This window comes from Cyclopterus lumpus, chromosome 22, assembly GCF_009769545.1.
Source record: "Cyclopterus lumpus isolate fCycLum1 chromosome 22, fCycLum1.pri, whole genome shotgun sequence".
In the NCBI taxonomy this organism is placed as follows: domain Eukaryota; kingdom Metazoa; phylum Chordata; class Actinopteri; order Perciformes; family Cyclopteridae; genus Cyclopterus; species Cyclopterus lumpus.
The window spans coordinates 11,132,073-11,157,388 of NC_046987.1; the positions used below are offsets into that span (position 1 = coordinate 11,132,073).

At 39.6% G+C, this 25,316-nt stretch overlaps 3 protein-coding genes across 4 annotated transcripts; 2 read left to right on the top strand and 1 right to left on the bottom strand.

Moving 5' to 3' along the window:
- Positions 1-1,417: 1,417 nt before the first annotated feature.
- ubr1 (ubiquitin protein ligase E3 component n-recognin 1) lies at positions 1,418-17,472 on the bottom strand. Of its 2 annotated transcripts, none has more exons than XM_034563167.1 (47): positions 16,969-17,472; positions 15,189-15,448; positions 14,648-14,726; positions 14,122-14,232; positions 13,061-13,188; positions 12,833-12,971; positions 12,645-12,707; positions 12,434-12,557; positions 12,156-12,263; positions 11,988-12,076; positions 11,807-11,905; positions 11,566-11,723; positions 11,382-11,481; positions 11,129-11,257; positions 10,810-10,990; positions 10,666-10,718; positions 10,412-10,522; positions 10,221-10,286; positions 9,960-10,058; positions 9,810-9,873; positions 9,593-9,717; positions 9,449-9,501; positions 9,256-9,358; positions 9,116-9,164; positions 8,877-9,031; positions 8,683-8,782; positions 8,487-8,590; positions 8,102-8,182; positions 7,415-7,599; positions 7,095-7,303; positions 6,901-7,000; positions 6,642-6,779; positions 6,432-6,532; positions 5,858-5,957; positions 5,613-5,761; positions 5,469-5,524; positions 5,255-5,351; positions 5,095-5,162; positions 4,725-4,872; positions 4,539-4,623; positions 4,265-4,401; positions 4,078-4,186; positions 3,917-3,973; positions 3,748-3,825; positions 3,497-3,667; positions 3,291-3,392; positions 1,418-2,753 (listed from the first exon to the last, which is right to left on the bottom strand). In XM_034563167.1, the coding sequence occupies exons 1-47, from the start codon at positions 17,011-17,013 to the stop codon at positions 2,612-2,614; spliced, it is 5,208 nt and encodes a 1,735-aa protein (XP_034419058.1). In that variant the 5' UTR covers positions 17,014-17,472; the 3' UTR covers positions 1,418-2,611. The 2 variants fall into 2 exon arrangements, with proteins under 2 accessions (XP_034419058.1, XP_034419056.1); XM_034563165.1 differs by having other exon boundaries at positions 6,627-6,779; positions 16,969-17,471.
- A 44-nt stretch (positions 17,473-17,516) lies between these two features.
- On the top strand, positions 17,517-21,242 carry atxn3 (ataxin 3). Its single transcript, XM_034563171.1, has 11 exons — positions 17,517-17,655; positions 18,191-18,355; positions 18,457-18,501; positions 18,597-18,682; positions 18,787-18,853; positions 18,934-19,021; positions 19,091-19,220; positions 19,334-19,497; positions 19,614-19,770; positions 19,952-20,013; positions 20,120-21,242. Exons 1-11 carry the CDS (start codon positions 17,611-17,613, stop codon positions 20,170-20,172), a joined length of 1,062 nt encoding a protein of 353 aa, XP_034419062.1. The 5' UTR covers positions 17,517-17,610; the 3' UTR covers positions 20,173-21,242.
- Positions 21,243-21,360: 118 nt separating this feature from the next.
- si:ch1073-416d2.3 (protein Z-dependent protease inhibitor) lies at positions 21,361-24,438 on the top strand. Its single transcript, XM_034563172.1, has 4 exons — positions 21,361-22,938; positions 23,038-23,311; positions 23,525-23,672; positions 23,770-24,438. Exons 1-4 carry the CDS (start codon positions 22,338-22,340, stop codon positions 23,959-23,961), a joined length of 1,215 nt encoding a protein of 404 aa, XP_034419063.1. The 5' UTR covers positions 21,361-22,337; the 3' UTR covers positions 23,962-24,438.
- The last annotated feature ends 878 nt before the right edge of the window (positions 24,439-25,316 follow it).

A 25,316-nucleotide genomic window follows, 5' to 3' on the forward strand; every position in this document is an offset into this window, starting at 1 on the left:
GGCCTCAATGAACAGCATCCCTGCAAGCCTAATAAGTAAGGGCCTTTTCCCAGATACTTGAAAAGAGTTGTTCATTACTTGTTTTTCTTTATCCATAGGAGTCAGAAATTACAAATAAGAAATACCTATACTAAAAGGTGTGTGTGGAAACTGAGGTATATTGTGGATAATATCACATATAATACAATTTCTAGTATGATGGGGTAGATCTTTTCCAAAATGCAGACACCGCCTTGACTTTTACAACCATTATTGCATCAAACACTTTCCATACACATTTTTTTGATGATGCAAATATCCAAACACCCACTACAAATATACATTGTGTTTTGTACATCCGTACTGTAATCTGTTGTTTACAAATTATATCTTGTTGCCTGTGTGTCATGGCTTTGCCCCAAACTGTTTCATAGTGAAAATGAACTGTTTGTTTGATGAACACAATTAAGTTATTTACATCAGAAGTTTATGCCCACATTGCTTTGCACGGTTTTCTCAAAGTGCGAAAAATAGAAAAATGCAGTCAAGAGTTTAAACTATTAAACTTACTATAGCAAGAATGTAGGATATTTGAATTGAAATCCACAAATCTTGCTGCAGAGTGCTTTGGCCTCAAGTTAAATCGGTCGTACTGTATACGACCTGGAAGAGCTTGAGTTTTACATTAGTTGTTTCAATGGATGCTTTCTGCACATATTACCAGACTTCAGGAAACAAAGTAGTATCAATGTGATAAATAAATACATATGTTAAGTATATCAATGCTTTCAGATTAGTTAAAATGTTAAACATAACCAGACAAAAATCTAATAGATTACTCATTCATTTATAGAACGTTTAAGCCATCAAGACAATGACTCATGTGCCTCAGCAATGCCACCATGGTCTTATGAAAACACCTCAGCTGTGTTCGCCAGGATGACCTCCCAAAACCTGGCAATAAACCTTCTCTAGATGGTTGGCTTTTAGTTTGTGATGGTTTTTCAAACTAGGCTACTATGTATCACGTCGTTTCAATGATGATCATATTGGCTGGAGGCTGGACGTTGTCTGTGGGTCAAAGGAGCTCCGCTTTGTCCTAACTTTCTTTTTAGAAATTATAGAGCATATGGCAGCTGAGAATTTACAGTTTACGGCATTTTGGGAAAATACATAAACTTGGAGGTTGTTAAACGAAAATGTGTGGGTTAATTCAGTTGCAATTTATTAAGAGACATTAATAAGTTAAAATGCAGACTCAAACTTGCAAAATAAGATAATCCTAGTATCTATACCATAACCTCACTTGATGGATGATGAAATATTGATGATGGAAAATAGATCATTACTGTATTCTATGGGTGAGCAATGAGGTCATTAGAATGAATCATTATTATAGACACGACTGTACTCGGGTGGATTCAGGGCACAGGAGCAGTTCATCTGTATATAGGCTCATGTCTTTATTTCTTTAGCCTGGAAGTAATGTAGCACTGTCAAACACCACAAAGAGGAGGACATGTTATAGTCACACATTCCTGAAAAGGAGACATAACCCAAAAAAAGAATTCATATACTACTGTAGATTATTTTCAATAAAACGTAAATTTCCCTTTTAAATAGAATATTGAAAGTTTTTTATTTATTTCATTGGTTTTAAGTGGATTACCTCCAAATGGTGAAATATGTCTAATCTGTCTAGCAAAGGTTCCCTTGTTAAATTTGATGAATTATAAACATACATTGGATATCTGATGATCAAAAACACTTTGGCCCAATAGGTTTTTTTTAGTTACAGGGCATATCATAAATGCCTTATAGTATGGTAGCGATGTTTTATATAATTCACTAACTTTCTTAAGGTCAGTGAGGATTTCTAACCATAAATGTCAAAAAGTGGCTGATCATTATAGAATCAAGATTACTGCTTATCCTAAAAAGTATTTATATCAGGAAATCAAAAAGCAGGTTACTTTATACTTTTCTCAGACTACTAAGTTTGTTTTAATACAACTTTGAAAATAATGTATCTTCTATAAATGTTGTATCCATTACATACATGTCTATATGCGAGTAAAGGTGAAAGTATATGGTCTCCATTATTTGAACTGTCTAAATAGTTAATGGGCAAAAACCAAAATGTGAGAAATCTCCAACTATGCGTAATTTGAAAATGAATGTACCCCTCCAAAACAGCATAATAACTTATGACAAATCATAATTTATAAATCCAAAAGAGAATGCAGAAAGTTCACAGCATTACTGGAAGAAATACAAAATATAAAGTGATAACTAAAACATGTTGTGTATCTGATGTTTGTCATCATTTGAATGAGCCTCTTTGCGAATAACATTTTAGCAGAAACTCCTCACAGCAGACAATCAAATTAAAACAAGGCGACTTGGGTTAACTTATTATTCATAACCCTCCACTAATCTTCCTCTTTTGAGTGTCCCACCTCTTGTGTTTCATCAGGGAGGGATTGGCTGTGAAGGCCTCCTTTGATAGGAGGGTTGTGTGTGTGTGTGTGTGTGTGTGTGTGTGTGTGTGTGTCTGCCTAAGGAGCACTGGAGCAGATGGCGCTCTATGGCTGTGCTCTTTACTTCCCGTCCACCACAGCTGGAGCAATCATCACAACATCTGCCACTCAAAAGCAAACATAACGTTGACCACCTCTAGACTGCGGGCGATTTCTTCCAGGATGCAATGCTGCTGCCACAGCTGGTTCAGCTTCCTGTAGCGCTCTGGGCAAATGTGCAATGGATTGCCCCTTCTGTAAATTAAAAAGACAAAGACGGATTTATTCAAGGTTTGTCCACGAAACAAACAATACATATGATAGAATAAAATTAACTACTTCATGGCCATGGGCTGCATACGGAAGCAGTAATGATTCAAATAATTAGTAGTTTTTCTTTCCAGTGACAGCTTCGTTGAATGACAGTAAACTCCCCAAGACATATTGGGAGACTTTTGAAAAGAAGGACAGGGTTACTAAAATGTAACTTAATATAATGTGCGATGTAATCTCGATACCAATCTGGAAATAAAATATACCGACCAATTTCCAACAAGGACACATGATGTCACTCAAGAAAGGCACTAGGCCTAGCAATATTTTCCATATCCATGTTTGGGACACAATGAGTCTCCGAACTATAATAACTGTGCAACACTCACTGTCTGTAGGTGGTGGCGGTGTTTAAAGTAGCTATGACTTATTTGCCTGCAATGCGATATCTACATTTGAAATTCTAGGCAGAAGATTTTCTTTCAGTTGCGCACTTGGAAGAGAAGCTATGATCCTTACCCAAGGTGGGGATCAGTCTCCCCATAATCGTCCAGGTAAGGAGCAGGGTATGTGCTTCCTCGAGTCCTACTGGCCATCAGTACAATTTCACACTCTCTTATCCTGTAAACATAAAAAGATTATTAACAACAACTTAATTTATGCAGTTCAAGTAAGACAAAATACAATTCAAAGTCAAAATGCTCCAAGGCCTAGAATTCACCCACCTGAGGAACATGCCCACTCCAGCACCACAGGTAGCAGCGTGGGCAGTGCAAGCTCCCACATCTTCTCCATCCAGCTGGCTGAGACAGCAGGAGCTCTGAGAGCACAACATGGCCCCACAAAACAGGCACAAGGTTGGATGCTTCCGGTCATCATCTGTAGAGTTGGGACACCTGAGGAAAAGTAAAGCGGAACAGTGTTGTGAACATCTCTAACAGATTTTCCGCTGAAAGGACTTTAATTGACTACTTACTGAAAATGGCTAGCTTGATTGAGGAGAGCACTGTAATCCTCAGGAAGATCAATCAAACGATTCCTTCTCCTAGGGTATCTGTAGAACAAGTGTGTTGATCAATAATTAGGAGCTGGTTTATTACAAAATAAAAAAGTGGGACTGAAGTAATACAGAGACCAAAGTCTACCTGACGGTCGGATTTTTGCCTTTCAGGGCTTTAGTTACAGCTGGACTCCCACACCACCTAAGGAATAAAAAGCAGTGTCATATAACTGTCAAAATTAAGAAGAAAGAAAAGAAAAATCCCTGATCAAATACTTGGACCTTGCCTCAATGTTTATCACTTACCTTTTCAGCAGTGGAGTAACAGCTTCTCTGTGCTCCTGGAAGAGCTGGAACACATTGGAGGGCAGTGCCAAGTAGCTGCATAGCGCCTCCATCTGTCCTTGAGAGGTAACTGCAAGAGACCAACAGTGTTAAGCTTGAATTCATTAAACCATCTTATGTAGTTATAATGATATAATACTTCACCTACCAGCAGTGCTAAATAGCTCCTCTGGAGGTTGCACTCCTGTAAGGCAATTAAAAAAGAGAGCAGCACAGCGCAGGAAAGGTTCAATTCCTCTCTTCACTCTTTCTGCCACAGAGATGCCGGATACATCTGGAATCAGCCTGATGAGCAAACCACAGAACCATCTGTCAAACAAGCTGAAGACAGTTCACATTGCCGTGTACACATTACACAGCAATGTGTATTATTCTCATGTATTTTGCCTTTTAAATAATAGGACCATGAGAAACATGTGTACCTTTCCGTGTGTTGCGACACTGTAGTGTATAGCTCTGCTGCTGCTCTCGACTCCTCTGTCTCCTCTCCAGCTACTGCAGGAAAATCTATATAGAAATGACACCATGATTTAATCATCCCATATAATGTACAGCTTTCTGCGGTCCTTCAGTAAGTGAACCAGGATGTATGGTGTTGTGGTTTGTACCTGTAGAGGAAAGGAGGACCTGCAGCATCTGAGCCATGGTGACCAGGTGAAGGATGTGCAGGTGGTTGTAGGCAGAGCTGACAGCAGACGGCTGCAAGTCTACAGCCTCCTCCTGATATAGTGCAGGTATAGACAACACCAACCCCACCTGACAAAAACACACAACACGTACACCATTTAGAAGAAAAAATAGCTTGTATATAAATGCAAGTAAAAGCTTCACATTGGCAAACACTTAAATAAGAATTGAATCAAAACATAACATTTTCAAGAAGTTTAATTTTGAGAGCATCATTAATCATCAATAGTTATATTTAACAACAAGAGTCCATCATTCTCAACAGAGATGTTCTCTTTAGAGGAAACCTACCAGAAGATGGAAGAAGTCAACCTCTGGAAGAGAAGGGGTGTTCTTTCTGCCTATGACCGGTAGCAACACTAGGGAAAGACATTTCAGTTAAGACCACAAGACAAAAACTGTACAATTATATCCAATCAATAAATGTATGTACTCTTAAATTACCACATACCCCCCAGCATGTCGTTAAAGTGCCTCTGAATGACTGCCTGGGAGCTCTTAATTCTCTGAGCTGCTGAAAACTGAACAATTGCCTTCAGGCCTGCAAGCTAAGAACAGAGAAACATTTGAAAATGAGATGTTAAACCAGGTTAAAGGTTAAACCCAAACCATTATACATTACATGCATGATGTGACAGCTGTTAACTTCTTATGTGGCATCCAACCTGTCTGTTTTGTAAGGACCCGAAGAGTGACTTGCCCCCTTCCTGCAATATGTTTTCTGTGAAGACATGCAAACATATTGTGAGAATCACAAAAACATGAAAAGGGGTAGATTGACACAATAAGCCTTCAAACGCCAACTGTACCTATGGCCTGAATAGTGAAGGCACATGTGTTCCAAGCCATAAGGGGCACACGTGGGCACTGCTCATTGGGTGCCGTCTGCAGTCCCACCCTGTGAACTGTGGTGGCACAAACAACCAGCATCTCGACTATGCTGTCGGAGAACTTCCTCCTGAAAACAACCAGCCGCAGAGAATTCAAATTGCTGTATTATGGGAAACATAGAGACTTGAGAAGCAGTGAAGGAGAAGCTGACAGTTTCACTCACGGTTCTTGTACTCCATAGCTAAGAATGGATCTAAAGTCTGGCTGGCCCTCTCCACACAGCCCTGTGTCCCCATCAACACTAGTGCTCTCTGTGTTGCAATCTGCACAAGAGAGAAAATCACCATTTATCTTATGTCACAAATGTCAAGAATTAGGCATAATGACATTGCATGCTAATTGTAAGTAACTATTGAAGCAAAAGAGCTGATATCCAAATGAGGTAAGCCACCATCAGATGCTAATCTCTGCATGGACCTATTTTCTGTTTCGAAGACGGAACGCTGCTAAATAAAACTCTCTGTAGCTGCTTTACAGTAAAAGCATGTCATCAAATAAAGCTAATTATAGCTTTTTATTATGAAGCAACTGCATTGTTGAGTTCACATCAAAAAGCATGCACATGTGAGTCGACCAGGTTCAATGATGCTCCACATCTATATTTGGACACGTTTTCCATTGTTTCAATTATACAGAACTAGAGACATATAACATACCACCGCAATGCCACCTGCCTTTTCCTGCGACACAGTGCTGTTCACAGCTCGGCAATCATTGTATGTCGAGTGTCTTCTTACCATTATCCTGAGCGACTGACTTGAGTCCTTTAATCCTGGCAGAGATTATCTGGATCCAGCGAGGCAGGGTCAAATGCTGTCCAATTATCTCTGCATTTTCACTGTATACAGGAAGGAATATTCTAATAACTTCTATATATTTGTACAACCAATGATCCATTGCAGAGTGGCCTGAAGACGGTGAACTGGACTTACTAGTTAAACATTAACCTTTCAAACGGGATGAGAGGGACAACAGTGTTGCACAAAGACTTGCACAGGGGACACAAGTACTCTCCATTCTCCAGGTCGATGATCAGCTCAGCATGGAGCCGGTTCCTGGTCATATTCTGAACAGCTTCAAAATATCTGAAAAACACAATGAACATCACCTTAATGTCAACTTTACCTGCAAGTGGACCACACCCACCCACATCGAGGGAGAACTGACAGAACAATAACTACCAAACGTGTTCTTGTAATAACTCACTTTTGCCAACATGTGGCATGCATGACATGTCCACAACTGCCAGTGTGGGTTCCAACTGCCAGTTCAGGAGGCATGAAGAGAGGATATGATGTCCCAGTCCCTTTAAAGGATAAATGCAATACACATACAAGTCAGATTTTCCCCCATCAAATTACAGTTGTTAACGATTTAAGGATTAGTGAATGGAGACTGACCATCTGCTCTATTGGTTGGTATCCTCCCTCTGCACTGTGTCAGCACTGTGGACCTCTGGACACACGCAGTCAGTACCATGGCTGGAGCCTGGGCCGCAACTTCCTGTTCTTCCTGGCAAAGAATGCAGGTGAGCACCTCCCTCTCGGCTGGAGAGGACCCTCGATGGGGCCCGATGGCTACACACAGCTCCCTGTGCTCCATGGCACAGCTGGAAAAATAACCATAACCCAAACAAGAATTAGCCAAATCATTTTGGATTTGATCTTGATCGCAAGCCAGCTAAACACACTCATGGAGAGTTGATTTTATGAATAGTCACCTCTCAGTAGTCACAACAGGCTCTCCCCCCTGTGTCCCAGTCTCTGGCATGTTGTCATACAGCATCTTGTTTGACTCAATGAAGTTTTTCTGCATTGTAGACATCTGGGCCATAATCTTCTGCCGGTGGAGTTTGGCTGCCTCTGCCTTCCTTTTGCGCTCAGCTTTCTCTTTGTCTTGAACACTCTGGAACAACAACAAGTCAGTAACACTTCTCAATACAATTCCCTTTTTGTTATTTCTTATAATTTCATGACAGACAGCTGTATTGTGTCCATTGGCCCCATCCTTTAAGAAAAGCAAATGAATGATGAGTCGTCAGTGGGATGCTGTAATTTAGGGAGGTTGTGCCACGTAAAGACAGAGGTCTGGTGAGCACAAGGTGCCTTATAGTTCAAATTGTATATTTGATAAATTTTTTGTTACATATCTTGAATTGAAGACAACATTTCTATTGTTTGAGACATGAGGCTCTCTTGAATGTGTCATTTCATCTGCACCCATTAAACTCCCACATCTTATCATTAACACTGCCCGAACCCTCTTTGTAAAAACCCAGCTCTCACATTAATTGTGGCAGTATGAAACTTAATCTACAAGTACTCATCCAAAACAGCACAAGCAAAACCCAGTGTAGAATAGATTGTATAGGTAAATACTTTCTAATTATCATTTATTGATCTTTTACCTCTTCTGGCTTGGTTGTATCCACACTCATGGATGCTGTTGGACTGGACTTCTCTCTAAGGCACTTGACAATCTCAAACATCTAGCAGAAAAACATTTATATTAGATGGTGTAGTTAACTGGAAAATAAATGCATCGCACACACATATTCACATTTGTTCTCTTTTGTTGTAGTTGATAATGTATTGTTATTGTGGATATAATATATTGTATACTTTATAATCAATATTACATAGTCATATATTATGTATATACAATATTGTAAAATTGTTATGTTATATAGGTGGAGGCTTGAAATGAGCCTAGTGGGTTTTCTGCCTCTTCCTGCACTGATATCTTTTTTTGTTTGTGAATTCTTTAAATTGTGCAAAATAAACTTGTTCTACCTGTAGAACCCATTTAACCATGTCTTTTTGAGCTTCGAGGGAAGGAACAGCCTTAATCTTGGACAACAAGAGGAAGACTGACTTGCCGTGTTCTGAACCAATTCCTGGAAGAACAAAACAGACATTTATGTCACAAAATCCACAAAAACAAAACAGTTTATAGCTTTGAGAATTATGATAAATAGGTTTCACTCACTGCGGGCCTTGAGGCTGAAATCAAAGGCCACTTCCTCCATAGTGCTCTCCTCAAGCTGTGTTTTCTCTTCAAGCAATGCCTGACCTATCAAGTGCAGGGCCTGTGTGGTAAATGCATGTGTTTTGTTACTTCCAGTGGTTTGAGTAATGAAAAGGCAAAAGTCTAAAAAGGTAGACACTGAAGGAAAAAAATACCCTCTGGATCATGGCTTCTGTCCAATGAGTCGCCCGATCCTCTGCAGCTCTCTGCAGGGTGTGTCTCAGGATGTGGATGATAATGTCACAGCTGAGCAGACGCACTATGCTGGAGAAAGCTGGGCAGAAGGCTGGGGGCACCGGAGGACAAAGAGCTGAGAACAAAACAAAAAACATGGGAATGTTAGTAGAGCCGATTCATTAGCAGATGATTCAGTGCAGATTGTTACATTGATCACCTTTATCATGACCCTCATGAGTCCTCCTCTTCTTCTGAGACTCTTCTGCCTGCAAAGAGTAAAAGATAAGAATGAAAGGAGGACTATTCAACAAACATGTGTCACGTGAATGGAAAACTGGTGTTGAGACAATGCATTACCTTGCTATGCTGGGATCTTGAATAATGGTAGAAGAAAGGGTTGAAGTCTACCAGACGCTCTTTTTTTACTCCATACAATCCATGTCCTGAAACTCCTGGTTTTCTAAAAACAGAAGTAGAATAGACAGATTAAATTCTCCCTGGAAAGATCATTAAGATACAACTCAAAAGCTCTTTCACAGTGTTTACATACTTGAAGGTGGCAACTTTGGTAATAACAGTCTCCAGGCCTGTTTCATGGCTCTCCTATGAAGAAAACATGTTTAACATGTTTTCAAATCATTATTTCTACATAAAAACTAAGAAATTAACTCTGCAGTGTGTGTGTGTAGCTTACGTTCTCCGGCAGACCCTTGACCAGGCTACTATGAGCCATTGGTTCAATGCACAGCAGGTGGATAACCTCCCTCATGGTCACATCCTCTTTGGTCACATGACTGATACCGGGGACATAGCGCTCACCTGGAGACACAACACCAGTCAGACACTATGATAAGGTTCATATTCAACCAACTCAATTCCTAAAGTTTGATTAGTAAAGTGTGACACTGTACCAATGATGACGATAAGGAGGTACAGCATCTCTTCGGTCAAGCGGTTCCACTGGATCAGTTCATCCTGAAAATTGTGTTGCATTTCATCACTGAGTAGATCATTTATATGACACAACTTTTTTTCTGAATGATTATTGGGATGTTGCTTGCCTGGTCTTTGTTCATACTTCCTTTAAAATAATCAAAGAGCTCAAATCTCAACAAGACCAGCATGAGGAAGTGGTTGGGGTCCATTTTGGAAGCGGCTATCTGTAAACAATTTGTATGGAGAGCCATATATCACCACATTATGTGTATATAAAATGGTATAGATGTATTATTATAATATATATATATATATATTGTTTTCAAGGTGAATAGTAAGAGCATGAGAAAAAACAAAAACTTTCTCTATGTCCGACTGGCACAAACCTGGAGCATGAGAATGTCCTTATCATACATCTCGTCCCTGCATTTTACATCCTGATAGTAGTAGACCTGATCATATGAAAAAAAAAAAATAATTAATTAAACATGTAAATTGTTAAGAACACAGAACATAACAAAACAGAGAGCATACAGAATAAAAGCAAAGCCTTGAACAGCCAAAGAATGTAGTATACCTGGCTGACCAATGAAAGCCCGTTTCTCCGCCACATTTCAGCTGAGACCTGTGCAGCCAGCACCACACAGCGCAGAGGATGCTCTGCCAGCAAGGTGTGGTCAAAGCGCTCCTGCACCAAACAGCAAAAAAGACACAACTCTGTAATGCCTGCGGTGGAAGACTGCTCATTCAACAAACACAACACAGCTAAACTAATAAACAGCCCACGCTGAATACTTAGGCAACATTTATAACAATGTTCAGGTCACTTACAGGATCATCCAGACGTTCAACTGCCCCTGTTCTGCACAGAAGTACATACAAACCTATGGATCACAATGTACAGAGTAGTAAGTTCACACAGTAACAGAAAAATACCAATAAATCACTAAGCACCTCAAATATTAGTTCTCCTACCAGCCAGTAGCCTGGAGATGGGCAGATGTATGCTGACTGGCTCTTGAGACACTTTGTACGGACAAACGTGGAGGATGTGCTTTAACATGTAGTAGTTAGTGGCCTCTCGGTGGAAGGACTGGTTATTGCACTGCATCAGGACTTTGTGGCACTCTTCAAATGCAAGCAGCAAGATCTCGTCCTGAAGGGGCAAACAAGCAACAATTGACCACAGCTTCTGCCTATTATAAGGGGACAGACAGTAAGGCGGTTTATAGTTATACTCCCTCTGTTAATGGGATAACTAATTGTTTGACGGACAAATTGTATGACAACTCACATCAGAGGAACACCAGTCTTGAAACATAGCAAGAATGTGGCGAAGCTGGATCTGAAGAGAAAAGCCAGCCTCCCATTCGGGCTCGACCGCAATGTGTTGACCAAACTGGCGCTTCACTTCCTCCATACCCTTATATAGAAAGTCAAAGAAGATCAGGATTAATTAAATATCTGGTCACGTTACCATAAGATAATGTAATGGCCTTTGTATTATACACTATTGAAGAATGAATCAGAATTTAGATCATTATTACCTGCATGCATTTGAGAAGCCCAAGAAAGACTTTGAATCCCTCCAAGAACTCTCTCCGCAGCTCTTCAGTCCATACTGAGGGCTTACTGATCAGAATATACCTGAGAGACAGAAGTTACATCTTAGATAAACACCTAAAAGGTTAGGAACAAATAGTTAATTAAAGTTCTTGCAAGGTTAATGACCTTAGGTCGTGGAAGATGATCTGGATGCGTGAGAACTTGTCGGAGTTGTAGCCAAGGAAGAAGAAGCGATTGTTGTTATCCAGATGTTCACGCAGCAATTCCATGACGGTACCCACTATCACTTTAATGACATTGCCCTCTTCGATGAGTTGTCTGGCCTAGAAGAAGAACAGGAATGTGAGGGCAGAGATAGATGTTAAGGCACAGATATACTAGGCTCTAACAACAAACCGCCCCTTACCAATGTGGGTACAGTGAATATCTGAACAGACAGAGCAGTGATGGATATGCTCCTCTCATGGTCATCAATTATGAAGTCCTTCTGCAGCTGCTTATAGTACTGGAAACACAAAGATGGAGCATGTATTTAGTTTTAGCAGGTCAAATAATGGCAACTAATATAAAACAGTCTCTCTTTTTACCTTTGTGAACTCAATTGCAAAAAGCTTCTTGAACTCTGTCTCCATTAGCATGCTACAGAAAACCAGTTCATGGACTATCTTGCGAGCTCCTTGAGGAAATAAGAAAAACACCTTCAAGTTAGTGTCATTTGGGAGCAAGTTGAAATCAAGCGTTTACTGAATACTTGCCTTTGTACATCCTGCCATCGTTCAGCATGAGTCTGCTGATGAGGCACGGCTGGTCTCCGTCTGCATTGGTCTCTAGGGCCACCTGACAGAAGGCCTGTCTGAAGCCCACTGCACAAGACACACATAGGTTCCCAGTCACATGACATGCAACTGTGCACAGACAACCGAGGAGTAATGGTGTAAATGTGTTTTCTAATGATGGCTCACATGAAAGGTGTACAATCAATAAATAAAGCTAAGTTTGTGTGGCGCAAGTATGGTGATAAGGATTGCAGCACCTGAGTAACTGATGACCTTCTGGAACCAGGGGCCGAGGCGCAGAACAAAGGTCTGATGAGCCATTACTGCTGCGTGAAGGATCTCCACACGTAGTGGCTGCAGGGAAATGTGCTCGGAGTTGGACTGCAATTTAGAATTAGAGCTCACTTAACAATATTAGATTGAAGACTAAACGTTATTCTTAATTGCTGGTATCACACTGGTGTTTACCCTGATGAGATCTCTTGCTTGTTGACAGGAACGGAGGGTCCCTCTCTTCACTGCCCGCCGACCCTGTACAACAGTCCAGAAAAATTACAAAATGTCATATTCTGCAATGGATTTGATGACTGCAGTTATGGAACACAATTAAAATAATGACAGTATTGTAAAAGAAGCAAATACAGCCAACAAAATACCTCTTTGTCAATAAGTGCTGTGTGTGTCTGTGCTTCAGCCTGATCACAGTTAACAGAACGCTGCAGGGTGTAGATCACATGGTCGTACGAGTGGTGCTCATCATTGTACAGTACACAGTAGTATGCATTGTCTTTTGTCCTGCATGGATAGATGAATACACTGTCAAAGTTAAATAGTGTGTTTTACATATGGAGTTATGTTTCAGCATGTGATTAGAGAGTCCATACCGGGGCTGGAGCTCCGCTGATAGCTCAAGGTTCTCCTCCCACACCAAGAAATCTGTGACATAGTGCAGCAGTATCCGAAACAGCCTCTCAGCACGGCCATATATCTCTGGCTCCAGCCCACACTCATCCTGCACCAAATGGGACAATCACACAGGACTCATATTTTTGAGCGTGCAACTATAACTCTCAGGTCTCTTTCTCCAAAAGTAACAGACTGGAAACACTGTCTTCAACTTACCAGTTATAAGTGAAAATGTTGTTAGATTAAGACAACAAAACAAATATTAAAGTTTTTGGAAACTTTGACTAATTTGTTGCCATAACCTTTACTAATTCCCCATTTCCTGTGTCAGCAGCACTAACTCTGGACTAAATATTTAGCTGAATAAGAGCTTAACAAGCAGCTGGCTTTAGATCAAATCCCCTGAGAGCAAACATTCCACATAACAGCTAAGTATTTCATACAAATGTCTGACATGTAACACATAAACCAAACATACAGTGCGTCTGTGTATTTACATGAGTCTCTTGGTCTCACTGCTGTGTGAGACCAAGCACTGGAATCTACCACAATCTAACCAAAAAGAAGTCTGAAACATGATGGGTTTGCATGTTCAGGTGGAGATGCGTTCATGGTCATCTGATGCATTACTGCTCGTTAAGCACAGGTTCTAATCTGGTGTAGAAAACACAAAGCAGCCTGCCAGACGGGTGCCAGTAATGGCTCCGTTAATGGGAACACCTGCTGTTTACGGAAAAAGGCACAGAGCCGTCAAGCTGTACATCTGCTCAAAGGCCCTATGCAGGATCTTATCAGAGAAAAGCCCAAACATTGATCAGCAAAGAAAGGCCTGACAAACAACTGCTGAGCAGTATAATCAATCTCAGTTGGTGCAGGTCAAAAAAGTGCTATTCTTTCTTGTTTCTGGATCCAAAACCACAGCCAAGAGAGCGGCATCCAGGACTAAGATGGGAAAATAAGCATTCTGGGGTTCACTGACACAGAATGGGACAAGTACACCCCTCCCACGTCCCTCTTTCCACTCTATTATGTAACTCACCGTTACCATGGCAGTGGCTGCTCCAGGGTCATGTTTGGAGCAACAGGGGCCAATCTTCCAGGCTTCTATGTCCCCACAATCACAGAAGCCCCCGCCTGATGACGCGTGCATCTGGAACAAAAATGTACATATGGTTAATCACTGTGGGAGAGTAATGGATACACAAGACAGCGATTTAGTTGTTGCTGTGGGAATGCATTATTAAAGTACGAGCATGAGTTTGACCATGAAAGGCCAAAAATAATCCCCAAAAAGATTTTAATGCATCTGTTTTTCCCGCTTAAAAGAGTATAAACTGTCACGCTGTAATCAAGTTGACATGTTGGCATGTTGCCCGAAAATCATAGGAACTAGTCATTGACAAGGGCAACATAAGGATGCTTTAGTATGTGTGGGCCCATTTAGAAATATCAGAACATAAATCTAATGATGATTTTCTATTATTCACATTTGTCAAAAAGAGGAAGAAGCTGTCTGCGAGCCATCAAAATTCCCCCCAAAACATTTTGATTATATTGACACCAACCTTGTAACGATGGCCTTTGTGCACGCTATCCTGGAAGCAGTCCATGCACAGGACACAAGTGGGATCTATTGCACAATCCCTGAAATAAAATTGTACAATTGACGCAAATGAAAATAAAATGTATTAAATTATATGAGTTATAAAAAAAGTTTTTCTTTAAATCTGTAGAATGTGATTTGTAGTATCGTATTTTGACACGTTTCACATTATTATTACTTTTTTTTTTAAATGTTTAATTACTGCAGAATTAAACTATTGATGCCAAACTATTCCTTCCAAATAGCCTCCACGTATGCATTGTCTGTGAACTCCACTGGGACAGAATACAGTGGAAATACTTTTTGATACCTAAATTTCATGCCTAAATGTTAGAAACAACTAAAATAATAATTATTATTTTATGTATATTGGTATGAATCATACAGGACTTAAAATTGCTATGAAGAGCAACAAAATATATAGTATATTATCATACTATATACTATTAATATTTATGTTACAACTTATTTATTATCGAAGATCAGAGGATCTATATTCAGACCTGCAGGAGTAGACCGTCTCTCCCTCTTTGAACACACGTCCACAGAGCTGGGAGGAGGTGCTGCCCTGCTTGAGCTTCTCCAGACCCTCCTGAGGATCCTCTCCAAACAGGAAGCACTCCAGAGGGAGGAAGAGTCGGCTCTGCATGAGCTCCTCTTCCTCCTGAGGGCTGGACTCCTTCTTCAGGCAGAAGATCTGTGGCACCTGCTCCTTCAGGTAGCGGAACAGCTCCGCCCTGCTGTCTGCAGCCTCCAGCCATTCCTGCAAGATAACCGAGAAGAGCATGACTGTTTTGCAATGACTCACACCTGTCTCTGCCCAATGACTCATAACCACATTCATAGCCACTATTCTCATAGTGATCGTAGATACATATTAACTTGAGGAAATTATCACCTTTAATAAATCAATTAAAACTTGAAATATTTGTTTCCGAGGTAATTGAGTAAAATTATGATAAATTAAAAATGTTGCAATAAAAAAAAAAAGTGAAAAAGATAAAAGGTAAGAAACAAAATGACCAATTGATTTCTTTAAAAAAAACTTCTCAATAACTTGTCATCTCCAGATCTCTTGTTATCATGAAGGAATTAGTCTGCCAAACTACTGAAGCTCACTTCCACACTTACTGTACTGGCTGACAGCTGGATGAAAAGCACCATGGGTCGTATTTAATGTAATAATTGTTGCAGCAGTAAGAGATATATATATATATATATATATATATATATATATATATATATATATATATATATATATATATATATATATACACACACACACAACAATTATTATTATTATTATTATAATACATACACACATATCTATATTATTATTATACAGCATATGGTAGAGCACAAGTCACTTTGGACACAATTAATAAAATATCCAATTTGAACACCCTGAGGAAAGGATGACCTGAAACATGTCGTAGTTGTACATGATATGAAAATGTTTACATTATCCAAAGCTGTACATGAATTTGTATTTCTATGCAATGCCCCGTTTTAACACATACGTGTATTATTCCTCCAGCATTCGATTTTCAACGTTATGATGTGTTTTTTAACAGCATTCATACTGACAGATAATAACTGTAGTCGCATATCATTACACCTGCATGCTAGAGTTACACTAGATATCAAAACATTTTCAGATGTTACAGTGCTGATTCTGCGAGGTGTGTTAGGCCCCATCTTCTCCGAACCATGCAGGCCATTTCTGTGTTTTGTTTGGTGTACTCCAGCTAGACAAGTGGGATAATGTATACGTCTCACGTCAATGTAATGAAACCACATCCAGGTCGGTCAGTTTCACTGTCAGGCTACAAAAAACAATTGAACAATAGTTTATGACTGTTGAAGAACTTGAGGTTCAAACATGGTGTTCAAAATCTTTAAACTCATGGAAAACTCATGTTGAAGCGCATCGGACAAAGCGACAATCAAAAAACCACAGATTGGAAACGAACACACTCCAAACAACACTACCAGAGCCTACTTCACCGACTGTGAGAACTCGAACAAGTACTGACAACAAGACCAGCAACATACACTGGCTGTTGATGACCAGTAAATATTGCAGCCTCTGCAGGGACATTTTAAACGCCTGGGTAGCTAGCTAGCACTAGAGCTAGCCGCGCATGCTAGCCTGGGAAGGAGATGCCCTTTAACAGCTCGGTCAGACTATTTGTTCAAAGGAACTAACGCATTTTACGACAGTGTTTTGGCCCCGAGTCTCAACAACCACCGGGAGACATTTTAGTTATATGAAAATCCTACCTTGCTGAGCTCCAGTCCATCTAGGGATTTCTCACCCTCCGCCATATTCCATTTGCCGTAAAGGAGGAGGCGTCACTAGGAAACTGTTCCACTTGTAATCGAAGCCTTTTGCGACTTTATTGAGACATTAAAATGCTTCAAAATGTTTAGGTGTCGTTAAGCAATCACCAGCACTCTTATATTCAAAGTAGTTTATTAGTCAAATAGGAGACTTAGTATTATTTTTTCATTAACATATGTATCTATGCCTCCCGTCAAAACAAAACATTTTGTAAACAAATATGCTCCACTCGCCCTCTTGTGGTAAACTATAATTCATACACAATTTAATTTGACAATTCGGTTACGTTGTGTGCGAATCTATCCATCTTTTGTCAAATACGATTATATAACGGACACACGTGTATTCAATAAAGACACTCCGTGGATCAGTGTCTCTATGAAACGATATCGTAACGTCAGTTGATAGTTACATCGCTCAGTGATCGTCAGTGATTTCGATGACGTCGTTGGTATAAATCCGCCAATGCAGTTCTGACTGTTGACGCTGTTGGTGTGGGACCAGGCCGCTAGAGGGCGCTGCTCGAGATCGTCCCTTCTTACCATGGTGATGACTGGAGCGGGGCTGGAGGTCAGAGTTCAATGTTTGACAGAAAGCTGAATATGGATTCCATATTTCATGAGAAAGTAAGTTAAAACGTTCAAATTAAAACATGAAGCCCCAAGTAATTCGTCGTGCTTTTTTCGGAAAGCGTTGGATCATCCGGCGGCGACTTGTTTCCCAGCGCTATCCGGCCGGTGTTGAGAGATCTGGGGTGTTGTTTGTCAGTATTGTTGTCCAGACAGCTCAAATGCTAACTGCACCTGCTAGTCAGAGATTATGAAAAGTTTCATTTTAGCTCGTAGTAACAACGGAGAAATCTTTCCAACAGCCGCAACTATGTTATTTGTTGTCAAGCAAGAAAACGAACGAGTTACCCGGTCTTTATAAATAAATAACGTTATTAATTGTGCTGTTTGCGTAAGCTAGCTGTGTGTAGCTCTACCAGTGTATAACTCTGACCGCGAGGACAGACCTAATCCGTCAGTTTAGTATTTATTTTCACTAGTTCCATGTTTATAAAGCGGACTAAGTTGTGAAGAAAACCATTTAATTGTGCTGTCATGTTAGAATTGTAATTTGCTCTGGTGTCTTATCGATATCTAAACCTTTATTTTTCAGCAAGAGGGCTCTCTTTGCGCCCAACACTGTCTCAACAACCTCCTGCAGGGTGAGTATTTCACCCCTGTGGATCTGTCCTCCATTGCTCATCAGCTTGATGAAGAGGAAAGAATGAGGATGGCTGAAGGAGGTATGGCCAGTGAGGAGTATAGGACCTTCTTACAGGTGAGGAGACAGAGAAGGGAATGCTAGTGCAGCAGCCTATTTACACATTTTCTATATATTCAAACAGTTTCTAACTTTATGCTCTGTGAATGTGATTCTAGCAACCATCTGGGAACATGGATGACAGCGGGTTCTTTTCAATTCAAGTGAGATATTCACTTTTTATTGTTGTTAATAACAGATAAATAACCATTATAAGTTAGTGATGTAAATTCCCTTTTCTGTCGTCTAATTCTTCTAGGTAATTAGCAATGCCCTGAGAGTGTGGGGTTTGGAGTTAATCCTCTTCAACAGCCGGGAGTACCAGAGCCTGATGATTAATCCAATGTAAAGTTTTCAAGACTTTATTGTGTAATATTTTGATCTGTAATCCCATAACAACTTTACAGTTTAAGTGCATGGTGACAGATGTTCCTTCTTTCATGTTTCAGAAATGAGAAAGCCTTTATTTGCAACTACAAGGAGCACTGGTTTACTATACGGAAACTCGGACAACAGGTATGAGACACTTGTAAACAAACAATAAACCAGGTTAACACAACTTTAAATTACTAAAAATACTTCTATTGTCATTGCAGTGGTTTAATCTGAATTCACTGTTGACTGGACCAGAGTTGATATCAGACACCTATCTAGCACTTTTCCTTGCACAGTTACAACAAGAAGGTATTGTAAGATTTACTTTTGTAATACAATGTTTAGTTGCAAAGCAGTCTAAAAGTTGACTTTGTGCAGGTTATTCCATATTTGTGATCCGAGGAAACCTCCCAGAGTGTGAAGCAGAGCATATTCTTGGGATCATGAGGGTGCAGCAGCAGCAGCGACCAAGGCTTATTGGAGAGGATGAAGCCCAGACAAGTGCAGGGTATGTACACATGTAATGTGGAGACAGTACATTATGGAGAAGTGTCTTAAGTTGCTCAAAATAAGCTTTTTCTACTAACTTGTGGTAACAATTAACTCTTGTACTGTGAGCAGTATGTCAGCAGCTCTAAGCCAGACAGAGATGGTCTTTGGTGTGGAGGATGAGGTTGTTGATGAAGATGAAGAGCTGAAGAAAGCTCTGGCAATCAGCAGACAGGACATAGATGTGGAAGATGAAGAAGCTGATCTTCGCAGGGCCATACAGCTTAGCATGCAAGGTAAATTACGAGTTGGCCAAAGGTTTGAATATATGATATTGTTTATTTGTCCAGATGAATTGCAGTTTGTAAAATGTGTAACATATTTTTCAAAAAATTTATTATTATTATTATAGGTGCAGTGATGAGCAACAAGTCCTCAGAGTCTGAAATGGGAAATGTGAAATCAGGGAGCCAGGCAGCGGGGAGTGCTGCAGGAGGACAAAAAGGCGGCCAAAATGAAGCACTAACAGCTGAGGAACTGCGGAAGAGGAGACAAGCCTATTTTGATCGGTAGATTAAACCAGCTTCTATCAATACCTGTTTATGTACACATTATTGCATTCTTGTTTTATTAGGCAATGACATTTGTTATTAATTTATAGTTATAACTTGATACTGTGTCAACACCTTTTGAGTGAACGGAAAGTTAATGCATGGATTCTGATACAAATCCTCACTGTTTACGTCTCAGGCAGCAGCAACAAGCTCAGCCGAACATTCCTCAACCAGACACAAAATCATCAGATGGCTCAGGTAAGTACTTCTAATAAATGATATTATATGTATGTGTGTATATATTATATCTATACAGTATACATTATTTCATGAATTTGATCAAAAAGCCTCTCCCCTCTTTAAGGATCAGTAAACACTGGCTCTGAAGAGGACCAACAACAAAAGCCCAGCCAGTGAAGGTGTACAAGGTTTGCCCATGTTGTTTACCACCTGCCAGGATTGGCAACCCAATACGGGGGTAGCTTTGCTCCTTCCTCTAACCTTTTGCACATGCGAACATAAGGACAGTCAGAAGGCTGACTTGTTGCCCCTGATTAGTTCGCTGACGGCTTATAGAGAAGAGAAAAACGACAAAGAAAAGGCATCAGTTAGTCCAATCTAACTCAGTGAGACACTAACGCAGGGAAAAGGGTGACCACAGAACTCATGAAGCAGTTAATCCAAGTTTGCAATTGCCTTTGTACCATGTCGCCTTCTATTTCTATTGTACACTTTTTTTATTCTCGTTTTTTTTCTCTGCAAGAGATGGTAAGGTATCTTCAGCATACAAAGGGTGCGTTTACTTGTTTGGGGTGAAAACATACAGAGATGATTGTTCTGTGAAAGCCATAAGAGACCAATGTTGACCACAGATGGAAGTTTGATGGATAATGACAGAGCCCCTTACCTTTCTTTTGGACTTGTGTGTGTTGGACATAAGATTCCAACACACGCCCCAACAGAACATCGGTGTAGTTTTGAAATAATTTCTTGTAGTGAATATCTTTTAGCCAGCAGCACTAAAATATGTGGGTAATTAAATCCTAACTTAATAATGTTACTTGCAGACGAGTGAACTTCCAAGGTATTTAGACAGCAGCATATTGTTGATGTTGTGGCTTTGTTATCACCTTTAAGTGTATATGTAGGCATAAGGAAATGTAAGATTACACATCTCACAAACACTTATTAACACACACAATATTGAGGGTGTTTTGTCCATTTGTGATGGGCGCTGAATAAAATAATTCTATAGAACTATTGGCTGAATCTAAGATGCTTTTGACTGATGCAAATGTTCCATCTGTAAACAGCATGAAACTGCAGCTGATCGATAAATACATAGTTATTTTATCCAGCACAGTGTAATCACTTAAAACCAAAAAAAGTCTGGCATGTCCAACCAGAGTGTTCATCTGTTGTTTCTCTCATCAGTATTTGTCTTGAATTGTATAAGGAATTTATTATAAAGAAAAGATTGTTAAAAGGATCATTCTCTTTTCTACTTTCCTCCACAAATTTTATTGACCCCGTATTCCATAAACACTTTGAGAAATGTCGTCCACATGAGTTGTGCTGAGGTTGCCTTTACTTAAAGCTGAAAGCCATCGGCTGATTGATTGACCTTCCAAAATGACAGTCAAATAGTCCGAATGAATATAAGATGGAACAAAACATCACTTTCAAGAGTTTTTCTCTTGATTCATAATTTGATCAAAAACAAAATGTTGCAACACACATCGTTGACAAATGAACTACATTACAGCATTCAAACTGTTGAGTTTGTTTACAGTTAGGTTTTCTGGAATCAACGACTGTTCAGCATGGACATCGGTCCTGCGAAGGTTTGCGTCAAGAAAATGTCAAGATTTCCTTTTTGTCTTCATTTTCTTTGGATCTGTTAGGCTTCTTCTATTTAAAATGCACTTGCAAGAGAGTATACAATGTTGGTTGTTGGGTTTTTAAAGTTGCATTATTTTCACTCACTGCATTCTCACAATAAGTACTCATCCTTTTTCTTATATTCCATGTTACCATAGCTCATTATTTCATTTCAAGTATTAGTTATTGTTCCAGGATTAAAGTGACATTCACTCCTCCTAATGTTTCTCATGTCTGGTTTTTGTACCTCAATGTTAATATGCAATTATTGACAGTTCTTGTGTCATCACCTGCAAAAGAGACCTTGAACGTTCCAAAAACAACTCTGTCTTCATTTGGGACAGGCGGTGTGTCATATGTTAGGTTAATATGTAACGCTCAGAGCACACTTGAACTTTGTTTCCCCAAATAATAGATGGAGCTTTCAGAAACAATCTCCCACTAGCTGAAGGGTATGTATGATCATCAATCGTGGAAAAAAAGTAGTTAGTCAGAACAATCTATTGCATTTCAAAACTGAATTAATTCAAGTGCTTTTGGTGGTAATGGAAATGGGGGGAGGGTAAGTTATTCATGGGATCAATTCTGTCTTAATAATTTTGAGCAGATGGGTTAGTTATCGTGTCACTGTTCAATTTTCCTTTTTTAAAATTATCTTTTGATGTCTGCGTGTTTCAGGTTGTGCAAGGAAACCTCAAAATATGGTACACAAAATCAAGATGGGATTTATGTTCATTGTAACCTGCTTGGGCTTTCTCGCTCCTGTCCACCAAGCGCGCCTTCACAGCACTACCATCTCAGATCTTTCCTTCCGAAATATGAAATTTGCCATGAACCTATACAAACAAATATCCAACTATCATGACAAGAATATATTTTTCTCACCTCTGAGCATCTCCACCAGCTTTGCGGCTCTTTTAATGGCTTCTGATGGTGACACATACAAGGAAATACTGAAGGGACTCAACCTGGAGCAGCTGGAGCGGGCTGACAAGCCAGAGCTGATCCCAACACTCTTTCAACTCCTTCATGAGAACATCACACAGAATGGATCACTGGAACTGGACCAAAGCATGGCCCTCTTTATGCGCCAGCAGTTTGAGGTTGAGAAGTTATTTAAAGATCAACTCCAGACATTTTTTGAAGCTGACATCAAAAGTGTAGACTTTGCAGACACAAAAGGGAGTATCAGCTTCATCAATGAGTTTATCAAGAACAAGACTCGGGACAAAGTGACAGAGATGATTTCCACCCTGGATGCAGAGACCCATCTCATGTTAATCAACACAATTTTCTTCCAGGGTAAGCTGAATCACTCTTGTATGGTAAGGTCGTTATTTACTGTGCTTTGTTTGACCTTTTAGTTTCACAATTAAACTAAAAGTATCATTTCCTCTACAGGAACCTGGCAGAAGCCTTTCAACCCCAATTTTACTCAAAATGCACCATTCTATATTGACAACTATAATATTGTGCAAGTGCCAATGATGTTTTTAGAGGATAAGTTCTACTTTATGAATGATGTTCCTCTTGGTGCTAAAGTGTTGAAGCTACCATATCAGGAAGGTGTTTCCATGCTTATCCTGCTACCAAACGCAGGTGTAGACTACACTGTAGTTGATGATGGCATCACGTCTAGGAAGTTCCTCAGCTGGATCAAAATGCTGCATAAAACGTAAGTGCATAGAAAGTATTTATGTGCAAAATGTTTTACAACAACCTGAAAAGCTTTCTTTCTATAGTGTTTCTACTACTGTCTGTTGTATTTGAGCCATTAAGCCCTTTGTGGCATTTTCTCAAGAAAAATCACTTAAACAAACGTGCAAATACATAATATAAAATACCTACAGCATCAGATAACAAGTGAGTCATATCTTTATGTTCTCAGCAAACTGGAAGTCCACATGCCCAAATTCAAGATGGAAGAGTCGTATTCCCTGCAAAATATTCTTCCAGGAATGGGCATGAACAGTATCTTCAGTAATGCAGCCAATTTGACAAAGCTGACTAAGAAAGAAGGCCTCAAAGTGTCAGAGGTTAGTTTTCCATTTCACCATGATGTAAGTGCATATTTGCATGTTCCAACCTCTGCCGATGTTGAATTATTTTAAAATCTCTACTGTAAAATCACAGGTGCTGCACAAGGCTGTGATCGAGGTGGACGAGATCGGAACCACTGCAGCAGCTGCCACAGCAATTGGCATTACTCCATATTCCTTACCCAGGACCTTCACTGTCAACAGGCCGTTTTTCTTCTTCATATACCATGAAGCCACAAACTGTCTGCTGTTCATGGGCAGGGTGATTGACCCTACCAAAAACTAGCAGTCATGGGTTGTTTGAGCATGTATAACATTGTGTTTATTAAGGCTTTTAAATGGCTGTTTTGATGCATCTTTTAATCTTAGATTTAAAAAGCTTGTGCTGTTTTGTTCTGTAAGCCTGTCTAATGTGATCCCTATAATAAAGAATTAGAATTATTGTGCCTTTCTTTTGGATTTGATCAAATCATTTCAGCTCTCAAATAAAGATGTGTGCAAAACATAAACTAAATGAGCAGTGGTGTGTATAGACATGTGAGCACCAGTTTGCCGTCTCTACATCTGGAAATAAACCTTTAAATATGTATTAACATTTAAAAGCTGCAGACTCGATGGATTATTGTTTTTAAAAATCCATTGTCAATGATTTATTTACATTTAGAAATGTATACAGATGACTTAACTTTGTCTGATGGCTTGTTATTAGAAAATGAGAAACATGACCTTTTAATAAAATTATACCTGCAAACGGGAAGTGTTGAAAATTAATAGATTGTTTTAAATTATAATTTAGTCATTACTTACAATGTACAAACCATTTATTAAAGGGGCTAAAAATGAGGTAACACATCCAATCTTAACGAGCCGTGTCAGCTCAAACACGGAGTTTAGTGAGATTAGAAAAGTCTTAAAGTATTACTTTCTCTGAAATGCATCGATAACTGATTATATGATCACTATATCTAGAGAAAGCAGGCTCCTGATTAGGGTTGCAAAGGGGTGGAAAGTTTCCTCGGGAATTTTGGGAATTTTGAAAAAAATTGCTGGACCCTGAATGCAGCTGGTTGTGAACATTGTCTGCCAGAAACATAAACGTAAACATAAAACGTTCTGTTGTTTTTGAACGTCTTTGTCATCAGTGTTGAGTCTGAACGTTTCAGCCCTATGCCTGGCAAGTGTGAGAGCGCCAAGTGGCGTAGAGGCCAAGAGCGGTATTGCAGACAGATAGAGATTTCAATTGTAGCTCGCAACATATTGAAAAAAATAACTGAACTAGTTCATTTTTTGGAGCTGTGAACTTAGTTCAACATTTTTAATTATGAACTATGAACTGAACTAGTTCATTTTAAAATGTGTGAACTATGAACTGAACTAGTTCATGTAGAAAGTGAACTTTCCCAACACTGTTTGTTATTACCTAGCATATTGATTACTTGGTAAACTGAAGCCATGTTCATTTTAATACCAAGTTTATTTGTATACAGTAGACTAACTTTTTAAAGCAGTGAGGAGGACGTTGATGAGGTCCAGGAAGAAAGCATTTAGATTCAGGGAAAAACACACCAAAAAAAAGAAGTGGGTTGGTGATCATAGGGAATACACCTTTTTTATTCAACGTTCATGTTTTTGTTGTTCGAT

Coding starts and splice junctions, on each gene's coding strand:
- ubr1 (XM_034563165.1), bottom strand. CDS start 17,013: ATGGCGGAGGGTGAGAAATCCCTAGATGGACTGGAGCTCAGCAAG. Junction 12,264..12,433: donor GAAGGTCATCAGTTACTCAG/GTGCTGCAATCC, acceptor TGTCTTGTGCAG/TGGGCTTCAGACAGGCCTTC. Junction 8,783..8,876: donor CAGAAGCCATGATCCAGAGG/GTATTTTTTTCC, acceptor TTTACCACACAG/GCCCTGCACTTGATAGGTCA.
- atxn3 (XM_034563171.1), top strand. CDS start 17,611: ATGTTTGACAGAAAGCTGAATATGGATTCCATATTTCATGAGAAA. Junction 18,356..18,456: donor AGTATAGGACCTTCTTACAG/GTGAGGAGACAG, acceptor ATGTGATTCTAG/CAACCATCTGGGAACATGGA. Junction 19,221..19,333: donor GAAGCCCAGACAAGTGCAGG/GTATGTACACAT, acceptor TACTGTGAGCAG/TATGTCAGCAGCTCTAAGCC.
- si:ch1073-416d2.3 (XM_034563172.1), top strand. CDS start 22,338: ATGGTACACAAAATCAAGATGGGATTTATGTTCATTGTAACCTGCTTG. Junction 22,939..23,037: donor CAACACAATTTTCTTCCAGG/GTAAGCTGAATC, acceptor TTTCCTCTACAG/GAACCTGGCAGAAGCCTTTC. Junction 23,673..23,769: donor AAGGCCTCAAAGTGTCAGAG/GTTAGTTTTCCA, acceptor GTAAAATCACAG/GTGCTGCACAAGGCTGTGAT.